The sequence below is a fragment of the Trachymyrmex septentrionalis genome, unplaced genomic scaffold, assembly GCF_001594115.1.
Source record: "Trachymyrmex septentrionalis isolate Tsep2-gDNA-1 unplaced genomic scaffold, Tsep1.0 scaffold53, whole genome shotgun sequence".
NCBI lineage: Eukaryota > Metazoa > Arthropoda > Insecta > Hymenoptera > Formicidae > Trachymyrmex > Trachymyrmex septentrionalis.
In genome coordinates this window covers 2,823,748-2,837,439 of record NW_017305705.1, presented here as the reverse complement: position 1 = coordinate 2,837,439, position 13,692 = coordinate 2,823,748, and the positions used below count along the sequence as shown (strand labels likewise).

The window sequence follows — 13,692 nt, the reverse complement described above, 5'->3', positions numbered from 1 at the left end:
ACACACACACACACACACACACACACACATACACACACACACACACACACACACACACATCTCTGCGCTTCTCAATGTATCTTTTCGGTAGATAATGTCATGCTAAGTTGACTAACGAAGCTTTTTTTCACTTTATATTAAATAACTATAAAAGTTATTTAATTATTCCGAATTATTAAATAACTTCTATAATTGTTTAATTTCTCGGAATGTAATTTGAAAAATTAATTGCTTATCGGTAGAACATTGGAACGCTTTATCTGCTCCTCTTTAGTTTACATTCAGTCGTACTTAATGCTTAGATATCAACACATGCTTCCTTAGAGGACGTTGACGTATACAAACGTCATGTACACAGTCAGTTCCGCATAATTTAGAGCTCCAAAACACATTAATCTCGCATACGATATATGTATACGTAAATCACAGTACTATCAGAAACTGCCGGCTTTTAATTCGAGATTTTTGTTATCGATAAAGATCTGCAGTACTAAATTATCCTGCCCCTGTAATACAAATTACTGAACATTGGTTGCGAAAATAAATACAACTCATCTAAGAGTTAAGTCAAAATATTTCTGTTATTCTCGCAATGCTCTTATCTGTCTATTCAAATTACAAATTGCACTAGACAATTGTAGGAAGTTAGAAGGTGTAAAAATTGCAAACATTATTTTTTAATTCATATAATTGTATTAATTCATATAACTATTGTATAAAGAAACATGCTGGAGTTTTTCTGTAATCATCTTTAATTTTAATATTCATTTAATTCAATTCTTGAGTAGAATTAATTAAAGTCAGTTTGCAGTCGCAAATAATACCTACGAACTTTTTATTTACTGTTTTTGGATTTATTACATTCTGCAGAGACATAAATATTTATCTTTAAAAAAATACATTGACATACTAAAGGATTAGTATCAAGTTACGATGGTCGTGATGCATAAATTTTAATATGCTATTATAGTATTCTTCTTAATTAAACATTATGCTGATAAATAAGTTAGTAATTTCTTCTAATAATTATTATTATTATTTGCGTCAGTATCATATTATTGAAGATCAAGGTTTTCTAGGTCATTCTAGGCATTATTAACGACGTATCATTATATTTTTCTCATAATACTTGAACGAATAACGTTAACCCTTTCACTGTAGCAATGATCCGTGACCAAGAAGCGGCGATACCTTGATGTTCACGGTATATCGAGTACATATGCTAAGTAGATCTATAGAATAAATCGCGTTTCTACTATCATACGCTGTGCACTATATCGTTGATATCATTTCATTGCATTATATTGAGTTATATTGCATGTTATATTAAGTTATATTGAGGACTGGGCAAAGTACATCATTCAAGTATACAAAATATTATCAATCTTAATATTTGAATTACAAAATACAAAATACTCTTAATTTTTCGATTTAAAATACAAAATACAAACTGTATTTCAAATATATCAAATATAAGTATTTGAAATATTTGAATTACAAAATAGAAAATACTTTTAATCTTTCGATTTGAAATACAAAATATAATACAAAATACTTTTATATACTTTACTGAAATACAAAATACAAACTGTACTTCAAATACTAGCTATTTCAAATACTAGTATTTCATAAGTATTTGAAATATGCCAGGCCCGAATATTACAATATTCGCAATAATTCAAATAATAAATCCGCAAATCGAAGCGTTACATTCTAAGTAAAGCAGTATACATCGATAACATTGTGATAAAATTCCAATCATACATAATAAAGGCAGTAAAATCTATCGGAAATATTTTTTCGAGTAGCATCCAGCATCATTTGCAGCGGACTTTAATATCGCAAGTCACGCGTAATCCATTTCGTTCGATCGTATCGACAGTGTTAATACAAACAAGATAATTAACTGTCAGATGTACGCAGCGTGCTATGTATGCATTGCGAACTCACCTATTTCAAGATAACGGTATAAGATCGTAAGCGATGCGCGAGATGCATTACAGTTATGTAGTACGCCCGCTTTATTCTGCTGGATTAAACACGCCCCTTTTCCTTTGACAGACAATCGGGAAATGCGATATTAAGAAATATAAGTATTCATAAAAATTCTTGCATAAGAATTGACGCGTATAAAGAATGTCTACAAATTTCATCTGATATCGTAAATGTAGGTGACTCGGGACAAGTGTAGGTGACTTGGGATAGCATATATTGTTGTTAAATTCAATCATGAAATCCACTCATGAGTCTTTAAAGGAAGTTTAAGTTTTACAATTTCTTTAGAGACTCATGGAGGGATTCTATGATTGAATTTAACAAAAAACACGTTGTCCCAAGTCATTTACATTTACGGTATCTCAGGAATATGTATTATACTAATGCACTACTCTATAAAATTTGAATTGAGAAAATAATAGCGGTTTTAAATGAGTTTTCTACCCCTTATAAGGGCGTGCAGGTGCATTTTTACCCTCCACCAGTACTCATGATTATACGCACTTATATCAACCCATCATTTTCATGAGTCGCGAGGAGAAGTTGAATTTTGCCCAGCGGATCCTCGAATCGAATTTTCCCCCACTTGTAATTTAAATAAAGAATACATAACAATATGAACAATAAGAATCTTATTAGACCGTACATATGAAAACATTTCTTTAACAAATGCCTATTGAACATCAAAATTTAATTTAATATTATTTAAGTCATTTAGCTGCGTTTTTAAGTCTGTAAAATTTCGGCGCCCAGTTCAATATGACTATAAAACTCACATTGAATTATTTAAGCACCAAAGATCCAGCTTCGATCGTTATGGGCCTTTAATTCCTATTTCTTATTGGTTGCAAATATGTATGCATTGAAAGTGGCTGTATTGCAAAAGCATTTGCCTCTGTTTTATAAAATAAGTTGATTCTAGACTGAATTTCTTTGGCTGTAATTATCGATCGGTCACATTTTTTTAACAAATTCATAAGCTATTCAGAAAAAGATCGATCCGTCTGCGTTATCCGTAAAGCGAATGTGTGCCAGACCGGTATGTTCGAGGACACGCGCGGCTTCGGGGCCGATAGTTTTACTTTCTACGGGACGCCGTTTGGTGAAGAGTAAAAAAAAAAAAATATGGGAGGGATACGGCAATTTTCGGAGAGGAGAGAAAAGAGAGAAAGAGATCTGTCGAACGACCGAGATATTTGCCACATTTTGCCGTTGGTGCGTGACACCGATTTCGTTCGGTGCCGATCTGTCGAATCGAACTTGTATTTTTCAGAACCTGAAAGAAGAACATAGTCGAGAACCATGCTGGGAACCGGATTTTGAACCAGACTTCTAATCGTACATAAAAAGAAGCTATAGTTAGCGGTCTCTCGTTATTATGTAGAGCTACACGTATAATCGATGAAATGATGAGGGTGATGGGTAGTTATTGTCCCTCGTTCGCAAGGACAATGGACATCTGCTCCTTGGTGCATACAGGCGCTTCCCGAAAGGCACGGCAGGTTCCCATGGCTGGTTGTGAGTCAGGTGTGCCTAACAGTGTAGACGTGAAAGCGCGAGTCCTGCAAAGAACATTATCAGACACCCGCATCTCTCTTTCTATTTCTATTTATACGTTTGTATATAACTGACTTTACATTAATCCCGTATTTAAGCAAAAAACATACATTTTCAAACTGCGATGGAAAAATCGTTAAATCGTTTGCATTGAAAATGTACTTTTACAATGGCCAGTTTCTGTTATAGAGTGCCAGATTGTTTTGCATTTATTGAGAAAACATAATTTGTGCAAGCATTAATTTTACCTTCCATATCTGGTGGTCATGAATTCATCGGAAAATGAAATGTCGTAATCCAAGTCCAAATTAGGACTTCGCTTTGGCTCCGCTATGCTAACAGCTTCGAGTCACTGTTATTCAGTAACAGTTTGATATAATACTTTTGTATAAATAAAATTGTGAAAGGAAACATAAAATTGTCTTATTTACGAGATTATAATAAAATAAAATCGACTAAAAACGACGATGATTTTATTTATTTGCGTAAGTTAAAATTAGTTTACAGTAAAAAATTACTTTTCAAATATGTGTTTCTTATAGATTTTTAAATGCTGAAAATGGTGCCACAAAAACCAGCCCGTCAAGTCCAAGATAATTGAAGTTAAATATCCAAAAATGGCTTTTTTAAAATGATATTTGACATTTATTTCTAACGAAAGTTAACATTATCTTGAAATTTTGATTAAAAATCATGAATGTATTTGTTTATTCCATCTATAAAATGCATTTTTATTTCAATATCTTACTTTTTAGTCATGCTAATGAAGGATTTAAGTACAAAGTTTTTCAAGATAGCAATTTTCCGCTTATGACGATAAAATCATATATTTACAATTTCCAATGGCTATCGATACACATATACAGTCATATGCCATATAACTTTTGTCTGAAACATTTTTTTGGAAACACGTTTTTTTAGACATTCGAGATGGCAATAAAAATTAGACACTATATAGTCATCACAAACTAGAAATTATAAATATAATGATTTTATTATCGTAGGCAGAAAATTTACTGTCTTACAATTAGAAAAATTCTGTATTTGAATCCTTTATAACATCGAATAAAAATAAAAAAAATATTTTGTAGGAGGTGAATAATACATTTATGATTGTGGATACACTTCTGATCAGAATTTCAAGACGTTTTAAAACCTTTTAAAAAAAAAAATCAAATCACACCAAAGAAAGCCATTTTTTAATTAAATTTCAGTTGTTCTGGAAACATAATATGCCAGTGAAATTTAACTTGTGGCATCGTTTTCAACATCCAAAAATCTACAGGAAATACCTTCTTTAGTTCAAAATAATTAAAAAAAAAGTGTACTTTTGTGAACTTGTGTTATTGAAAACTTAGCTTGTATTTTTACAATTGTAAACAGATACAACATATTAGTTTTTTTAGAACAAAGAGTTCTGTTCGACCGGTCGCAAAACCAGATAGATGAGTAGATTCTCGCTGTACGTACTCGGTGAATTTGCAATCGTGTAAATCGTACTGAAGCTGAATAGCAACCGTTACCTAGTCTCTTCCAGATACTCTCGACCAATGCTCTCGGCTAAAGTTTCAGTTTACGCAGATGTATTCTCTTAAACAATAACACGATAATAATACGATAACGTATTTTTCAAATGTCTATTGCTCGTTCAGAATTTTATAAATTGCTAAACGTCGTCGTCAATATTGTTATTCATTTTTTATCACTGGACCTTCTTTATATGATATTAAAATATGTAAATATAATTACATTCCATAGCCATGAGCAACTTTGATAGAACAAATCACTAATCAGTGATTTGGTGGAAAAGGAAACGTAGTGCTAACAGAATGTGAAAAAAACAAGGAATAAGAAGAAAAGAACGTGTAAACGGGTTCATTGTCCGATTACCTATCTGCGATGCTCTTCTCGCGGTTCATATTTTGCTCCTTTTTTACTCAAAAACGCGGAACACACATATGGGCGAGCGACAGATGTATTATACATATGCGATGGCGACCGCTTTTGTGGACGAGGGCTGACGTCACCCGACGACAAACCTTTCAAGGAAGTCCGAGGCTGTCTCGTGAAGCCTCCACCTTTCCCTTCCACGTTTCTCTCTTTTCTTTGCTTTTCTTACTCTATACGTACAGGGTGTTCCGTAGAAATTACCGTAGCCGATACCGTAGGATCTTTAAATTTGATGTATTTCTCTTGATTTAATTTTCAACGTTATGAGTACTTGATATGAATGGGATACTCGAAAGAAAAAAGGAAGGAAAACAATAATTATACAACACTGTTAGAAATACGTAATTATTAACTGTGAGAAATTCATTATTATTTCTGTCTGTTTGAAACATTTTCCGATCATATATACACACGTGGTATGATTTATGTTCTTTCTGAACAATAAGATGGACTTACACCGTTCATTTTTCACTTTTCTTTTTTTTTTTTCTTCAACGTGGAGAGAAAAAGAGAAAAGATAAATCGTGCAAGTTCAGCTAAAAAAGAACAAACCTTATGTTAATTATAATTAATAAGTATCTAATTTTATTTACAGCACATTTTTGCGATGCGTCTATTTAAACGTTATACGACCGATACGAGCCCACAGCTCGTCTCGGCTGTACCTATATCTCAAGACATTACGACTACGAATAATGCCGAAAGCAATACATCCGAGAGATCGGAGGAAAAGTCGAAGACGGACGACAAATTGGACGATATTCTTCCAATCAAAGAAGACACCGACACACAAAAAGAATCGATGGATTCCTCCATTCTGACTCGTAAAGGTAAGAATATATTGTAATAAGGTATATCATATAACATCACAGCAATGTGCATGTAAACTACGCGCAGCATCCAGCCAATACAAAAAAAAAAAAATATTTGTATTTCTTCGCTTATCTGTAATATATAATAACAAAGTTGAGATTAATTTTCGACATCTTAAAATCAATTACACCTTTGCTCTCGCTTTGGTCCCGCCTCGAAAGGAATCTCAACGTGGGGACGAAAAATGGGTCGACGATGGGATCAAATGAAGAGGTCGGACAGCTCCGAGTTGCTTTCGGTATCGCGACGACGACGACGGTGGAGTCCACATCGGAAAAGCGGCTACGATGAAATCTCGAACGAGAATGAAAACGTAACACAACAGTAACTTAATGCATTACATTGATTAGTTTCAGCTAAGAAGAACCAAAAATGAAAACGCGCTTTTGAACACTATTTATTGCAGAAGATGGTCTTTTGTATCCATACTAAGAATTCCAAATTCTAGCTTCAAATACCCTTAATTAATTAATTTTTTAACAATAAATATAAAAATTTTGAAGTTATCTGAATTAATCATTGGGCAGGATGATAGATTTTGAGAAAAAAAGAAAAATAGTTAAGTATTACAAACGTTTCAGAACTAATTGAATTTTTTTCAATTATGTGTGATATAAATATAGTTCAGATTAGTGCGTTTGCATCACCACCGATTTTATCTCGACAATGCAGTCGACAATAGCGTTGACTAATATGTTGGCAGCCAGGGTTCGCATTAATCCAAACTATATTTATACCGCCTAATAGAAAAAAATTGATCCTAGAATATGAAATATTTAACCTTTTCCTAAAATTCTGCCAATCAATCGAACCAATAACTTAAACATTTTTATATTTATTGTTAATTAAAAAAAAAAACTAAAGAGATGCCTGAAGGATTTGAAATGTTTAATAGAGATAAACTCGGGTATTACGTCTATACGGAAAAGATGGCCGCGTAGGCTATAATTATTCTTTAATAATTGCTGAATAGAGCATTTTTTAGTCATTGTAAAAGTCTGTAAGATGGCCATAAGGAAAAGATTTTTCCTTATGGCCATCTTACTCGAGTTTACCCTATGGACATGAAAAACTACTTTTGGCAACAAATCGAATTTTAAAAGTGCGTTTTCACTCTAATCCTTCCTTTGTACGACGTAACTGAAAGAAAATTTTCGTTTCGAAAAATATTTCGAATAATCAACATTTTTAGGGAAATAGCGAACTCCCAAGGCCAAAAAGAATTCCCAGAGTAGAATCTTTAAGAAATCTCTTTAGGACTAGCGGCGATCATTCTGTTAATGGCAAAAGTTCTACGAGAAGCGCGACGATACAAGAGGAGGATGCTGTCATCCATGTTAGCCATTCCCCGATGGAGAAAACTCTCAGCGAAGGAGCGATCAGGAAGCTTCCGTTTCGAAGAATTTGTCCAGAGAATTTCAATGATCGCGAATTCGCTGAAATCGATCGGGAAATGTTTCTCCGTCAGAAGAAATTACAGCTGAGTCGCAGCATACAAGATCTTCAAGAGCAACAGCGGGTCTTAGATTACATACTCAAAAATCATGAGAGCTTGAAAAAAACACGTCAGGATGACACATTTACTCGAGAAACGTTGGAGAACGTTGGTACGAGCATGAATCTGAAATCTTCGGGAGAAATAAAACGTAGAATTCCGACGCGACCTCATCACCAATCTACCAATAACGTTGGTGTCAACGAAGTTAAAGGAAATTCCTATCCCCAGGGATTATCGTCCGGATCATTGACTGGTTTGGAAGATTTACTGAGCAATCTGCGCATAGGTTGTGACGAAAGTGGTTATGATTCTGATAGTACGCGAACCGGCGCGGATTCGCCAGACAGTGAAAAATCGACGATGCCTTCCTCATTGAAGCCGCGTAGTTTTTCAATAACGTCGTACGATTATCGCGGCATTGACTTATCGCCAATCAGTGATATCTCGAGGAAAAAAAATACAGGTACAGTAACCGAATCACGTTCATCAGAAACATGCACCTCGAAGATCGAGAAAGTCAATGTCGCTGATGCCGCTATCGATGCCGCGGCGAGCAATCCTTCCTTCAATGATTCGACCACAATCCAATCTACTACGTTAATGTTAGAAGAGGATAATGATACGGACAGCTGCGATAAAGATACTTTTGCCGATTTTCTAGAAAACCAGCCGGATTTAACGAGAATTTATTCCAAAACGGAACCAGATCTCTTGCCAAAATCTTGCAAGGATCTGATGAAAGCAGCATCTGCGACTTCTGCTTTGACCGGCGAAGATTTAACAAAACTCGAGGTGACATACCGTAACGATCTCGACGTTACACTGCAATGTGACGATGTTGATGCGTATGGTGTCGATGATGCTAAAATGAAAGCCGATTTCAATGAGAGAAAACTTTGTGTAACGCCAAAAAGTCATGTTAACGTATCTCAGATGGCTAAATTTCAGAATTTATTGAAAGACAAAAAGAAGTTCAAAAATAAAAAATGTTCAAGTCCAAGTGTATTACACCTCTTAGAGCATGCTGCGTCTCCGTGCAAAGATAGCCCTCCGGCTAACAAACTCCATTCCTTAACTGATGCGACGGCTAACCCTTTACGATACTACAGCCCAAAGAGATCGCGTTCCACTCTAGAACTTGATACACTGGACGTAACGAGGAATGTGGCGAAGAAAACGACAATTTGTATGTCGTCGATTCCTATCACTTCCATTATTAAACCTGTCACTGCCGCTAACAAAATCCTAATACGACGTGAATTGAAAACGATGAAGCTGACGGTGAATCACACGGCGGGTCTTGGTATTTCGGTCGAACGGTGCGAGGCGGCTAGGCCATTCTACGTGATCGCCAAAATGGATCCCAACGGCGAAGCCGCTAAATCGAAGCAATTCCGCATCGGCGATGAAATCGTCCGAGTCTGCGGACGTAGGATACGCGGTATGTCGATGGCGGAGGCGCGAAACGCTTTGCGGAGTTGCGTTGGTATTGTTGAACTGCAAATCGCGAGAGAACCGAATTCGGCTTTCGGTGAAGAAATCGGTGACACGTGGGGCAACGCCTTGACGCGAACGCGAAGCGATCCTGACGCGTGGATTTTGAAGAACAAAAGAACTGAATCGTTAGTTTCCTCTGACGATGCTGGATCTTCGACGAACGCTGGAATTCCTCGCGCCGTTGACGACGCGACTGTTAGTCTCCAAAAGATGACTGGTATGAAGAAGTTCCAGGTCATGAGAAAACGAAGCTCTGAAGCGTCCACTGTTCAACGAGGGTCCAGTTTATCCATTGATCTGTTGACGATCATACTAGAAAAAGGAGCGCCGAAGAAATTGGGCTTCTCCATTGTTGGCGGTGTTGATAGCAATAAAGGACGCATGGGTATTTTTGTGAAGGATATTATGCCTGGTGGACAAGCTGCAGAAGAAGGTATCGTATTTCTTGTGAAACATTAGAGCGTTTTATTTTAAAATATGAAATTAATGTATATAATACCCAATAATCGAGAATGGATTGAAATAGAAATGGATTCAGATTTTCAGAAATACACACTTGCAAATCCTTAAACTAAATCCTTTTCAATCCGAATTTTATTCATTTATAGGAATTGCATGAAGCACATTTCTATGCCTTCCAATGTAAAAATAATATTAACTTTTTCTGTCACATTGTGTATACTGTTTAATTAAAAATTCTGAATAAGAGATGCAGTTTTTCGATTCATTTGAATTCAATTGTAATAAAAAAAGTTTTTTTTTTACTCAATTGAATTCAATAGAACGGAATGAGAATTAAATAAATAAGACTAAAAAGAAAGAATAAGGTAAAAAAAGAATAAAGACTAAAAAAAGTTCTTTTTTAACTTAATTAGATTTAATGGACTTAAAATACGCATAAAAATTTTAATCTATTTTAATCTATTCTTGATTACTGGGTATATAAAAGTATACAAAGGAAATATGTTGTATCTGTTTTGACGACACATATGAGAGAAAATTTGCAGTGGTTTACCTGTTATGTTTAAGGTACTTTGAGAGTGGGAGACGAAATTTTAGCGATCAATGGCTCTTCGTTGGATGGACTGACGCACGCCAAGGCATTACAGATGTTCAAAAGCGCCAAAGCCGGAAACTTGATACTTCACGTCGCACGAAGAGATCCAACGCATAAACGGTTGTGTCACGCAAACCATGCAGTTTAGATTAATATTTAACTATTAACATGGTTAGTTTTTGCTTTGCTCTATTAACAATTACTGATTATAATCTTTGCTTTTTGCTTTCAGTGCCGTTGTTAATTAATGATGATATGAAATATTCATGAAAATTTTTCTATGTTGCAGATATGTCACTCAAGCAAAGTCGTACGATTGCCTCGATAAATTAACGAAGTCCACTGATGAATGAAATTATTGTCATTATGTTTGGTCCTTAATTATATTATTAATTTTGCTTTTAAAAACATAATGAATTATCAGAAGTTACAAAATTTTCTATTAGATACAATTTCCCAAACTTTCTGAATTTATTAAATTAAAAATTTACATCTGAATATTAAAAAATTTACATTAACATATTACATTCTAAACATTTCTTGTATTTTGGTTAGCATCTAATGTGCTTTCGATAATATTTTGTACGCAGAGGGGTATATTATAACTGAACTCTAATGTGATATCAATCAATTACTTTCTAACGAATAATATTAGTAACTTTTTTTTTCTAATAGATTTTTTTTCTAAATAAAAACATTTCGTATTATATAATATATATGTATATATAATATTAAACTTAAACTCTCTAAACAAGATCTCAGAGATAACAAGTAGTCCATATTTATTTTTGTTTTCATGTATTTCTTTTACATTTAATTAATATATTCTATTTCAAAAAAAAATGAGACAAAGTTAAACTTTGCAGAATAATTATTAAATTATATTGCTATTCAAATATTTGCATTTCTTATTCAGAACGTATCTATTTAGATATGAACGTTATACTTTAACGTTAAAGAAATGTTAAGTAAAAAAGTAGAGAATTAACAATAATGATATTATGCAGCTTTATAACCATGTCCTGTTAGATATGGTACGCTAACAGCTTGGAATATGGTTTAACTTAATAGCATTGTGGGATTTAACAAATGTTTTTATTTAAAAATATATTCTTGTGTAAATCAATCTACAAGAACATCAAAAAGCTAGTTAATTGCGTCCGAAAGCACGAAAGTCATCAACTATATAATGTTACTACAATAATTAATAATTTTCGTTAAGTTATTTCGTTAAGAGACTGACATTACGAATGTCTACCTGCAAAATGCTGTGATAATGATTGTAGTCGTATCGGCTGATATTATATGAGTTGTATATTTAATAATAAATGTGATTCTGTTAAATAAAAATATAAGTACTTGGTAAACTTTCTTCTTTCAATTAAATATTTTATACTCATTATCTTACAAAGTATTGTACAATATATAAACAATACTAATCTTGGAATTTTTATCTACAGTTTATTGAATCGAAGACGTATCAGTAAAGAATTAGCTAAGCATTTATGTTTCAAAACTAATTTTTAAGGGATAACAATGCCGTGAAGTAAGAAACACCCGTTCGTACCACCTTAAAATATTTAGAAGCGTATGAATCATTGTCTGCATGCTATAAATTATTTTTCCAGATTGTCTCATACTTACCGAAGCAAAGGCTGCCATTGACAATGGAAACAAATTTCCTGCTGTCAGTTTACACGGCACAATACTTCTGTAAAGAGTTATGGTTAGCAGTGATTTTAATCTTGGTGAAAATTTGTACCATTCCGCTGCATATCTGAAAGTATATATTAAAAAAATTAATTTTTATTTAGATTTTTATCAATATATGTCACGCAAATTCTACAAAGTATCGTAAATTAAAAAATTAAACTATTAAATACAATCTCATTTAATACTTTCTATAATATATCCAAAATTTTATATGCACTTGCACTTTGCATAACATACTTCATGTGTAGTTTACTATTAAAAATTTACTATTAAAAAATAATTTGAATTATAGTTATAAAATAAATTTAAAATCAAATTTGCAGATTTTGAATATTTAAAATAACGGATGTTTGAGAAAATATAAAATAATTATTACGCTCGATGAAATATATTCTGACTTTCATCCATTAATTTCTGGCCAGAATAACAGACGATCATCAACTGTAATAACGCCCCCATGATTATAAATGTAAATCTAATCATTTCTTCTAATTGGTCTAACACATAGACAATCTATAATACATCAAAGATATTATACATCCATGCGCTATCTGAAATACAATCATATTTGCACGAAATTTACGAAATCATAAGTTTTTAAAATAAATATATCGCTAATTATTGGAAAGTCAATTATTTAAAAAACGATACTTACTCGAACTCCAAGTAAACTAAAAACTGTACCGATGAGCAATAAAAAGCTAAATCCAACAATCTTGTGCGTATCATTCAATATATCGACATATCTAATAACGATAAGTTTAATTAATTAATTATATGCTTTTATTAATAATAATCCTAGCAAACTGACGTTATTTATCGTTATTTTAACGACAAGATTTTAACAAAATAATATTTTGAACAAAATGATATTAAAATGATAAGTAACATCAGCTTGTTTACTAGATAAAACAAAATTGGATCGATGAGAATAAATCTAATTAGATAAGAGAAATCCTAGTTTCGGTCCAAGTAAATCTTAATACTTAAATATTTCGGTAAAAATTTATATACATATATAATTCTGCAAATTGCGCACTGAAATCTTTTTCAATTTGAAGCAATCATGAATAGAACTAGAAATAGGAGATTCTGGTTCGAATCCCAACTGATATATTTTTCGCAATAATTAAATTATTGGCAAATCTTTGAGTTTTTTATTAACATCAAATTATTAATATTTTCATAAGATGCTTATTAGCATCAATAATATTAAATTATTTGTCAATTTAATATGTACGTGATATTACTATATCAATATATACACTCTCTAGTTTTGTTCATGATTGCGTTTCAAGACTAAGAAAGATTTCGGTACGCGGTTTGAAAAATTGGATATGTATAGGTACATAACACAAATACACACTGAAGTATTTAATCTAGGGATGTAGGGAAGAACACACAAATTATTGATACCTCGAATCAAAATACCAAATGCCAATACATCAATTCCGATAAAAAAGTTTTTATGCGTGCATATTGAATATGTATAAATATGTATAAAATAATAATAATAATGTGAAAACATAAAAAGTAATTAAAGGGATAATTT

At 32.9% G+C, this 13,692-nt stretch overlaps 2 protein-coding genes across 5 annotated transcripts in view; one reads left to right on the top strand and one right to left on the bottom strand.

The window, feature by feature from the left end:
* The window catches only part of LOC108752019, a 21,214-nt gene extending 10,434 nt beyond the window's left edge, over positions 1–10,780 (top strand). For 2 of the 4 annotated variants that reach the window (XM_018492595.1, XM_018492593.1), the window contains exons 2-6: positions 6,098–6,332; positions 6,537–6,688; positions 7,568–9,803; positions 10,400–10,547; positions 10,717–10,780. In XM_018492595.1, coding sequence (XP_018348097.1) covers positions 6,110–6,332; positions 6,537–6,688; positions 7,568–9,803; positions 10,400–10,547; positions 10,717–10,780 — 2,823 coding nt within the window. In that variant the 5' untranslated portion in view covers positions 6,098–6,109. Of the gene's footprint in view, positions 1–6,097; positions 6,333–6,536; positions 6,689–7,567; positions 9,804–10,399; positions 10,599–10,716 lie in introns of those variants that run through there. The other 2 variants (XM_018492596.1, XM_018492597.1) reach the window with 2 other exon arrangements.
* Positions 10,781–11,943: 1,163 nt separating this feature from the next.
* LOC108752028 (odorant receptor 4-like) lies at positions 11,944–12,674 on the bottom strand. Its single transcript, XM_018492612.1, has 3 exons — positions 12,517–12,674; positions 12,072–12,204; positions 11,944–11,997 (listed from the first exon to the last, which is right to left on the bottom strand). The coding sequence occupies exons 1-3, from the start codon at positions 12,621–12,623 to the stop codon at positions 11,944–11,946; spliced, it is 294 nt and encodes a 97-aa protein (XP_018348114.1). The 5' UTR covers positions 12,624–12,674.
* Between the last annotated feature and the right edge of the window lie 1,018 nt (positions 12,675–13,692).

Bases quoted from the DNA above. Each gene is read 5' to 3' on its own strand.
- LOC108752028 (XM_018492612.1), bottom strand. From the start codon at position 12,623: ATGATTAGATTTACATTTATAATCATGGGGGCGTTATTACAGTTGATG. The intron at 12,205-12,516 runs GTAATAATTATT...ATATACTTTCAG, and splicing joins CAGAATATATTTCATCGAGC to ATATGCAGCGGAATGGTACA. The intron at 11,998-12,071 runs GTAAGTATGAGA...AAATATTTTAAG, and splicing joins CAATGGCAGCCTTTGCTTCG to GTGGTACGAACGGGTGTTTC.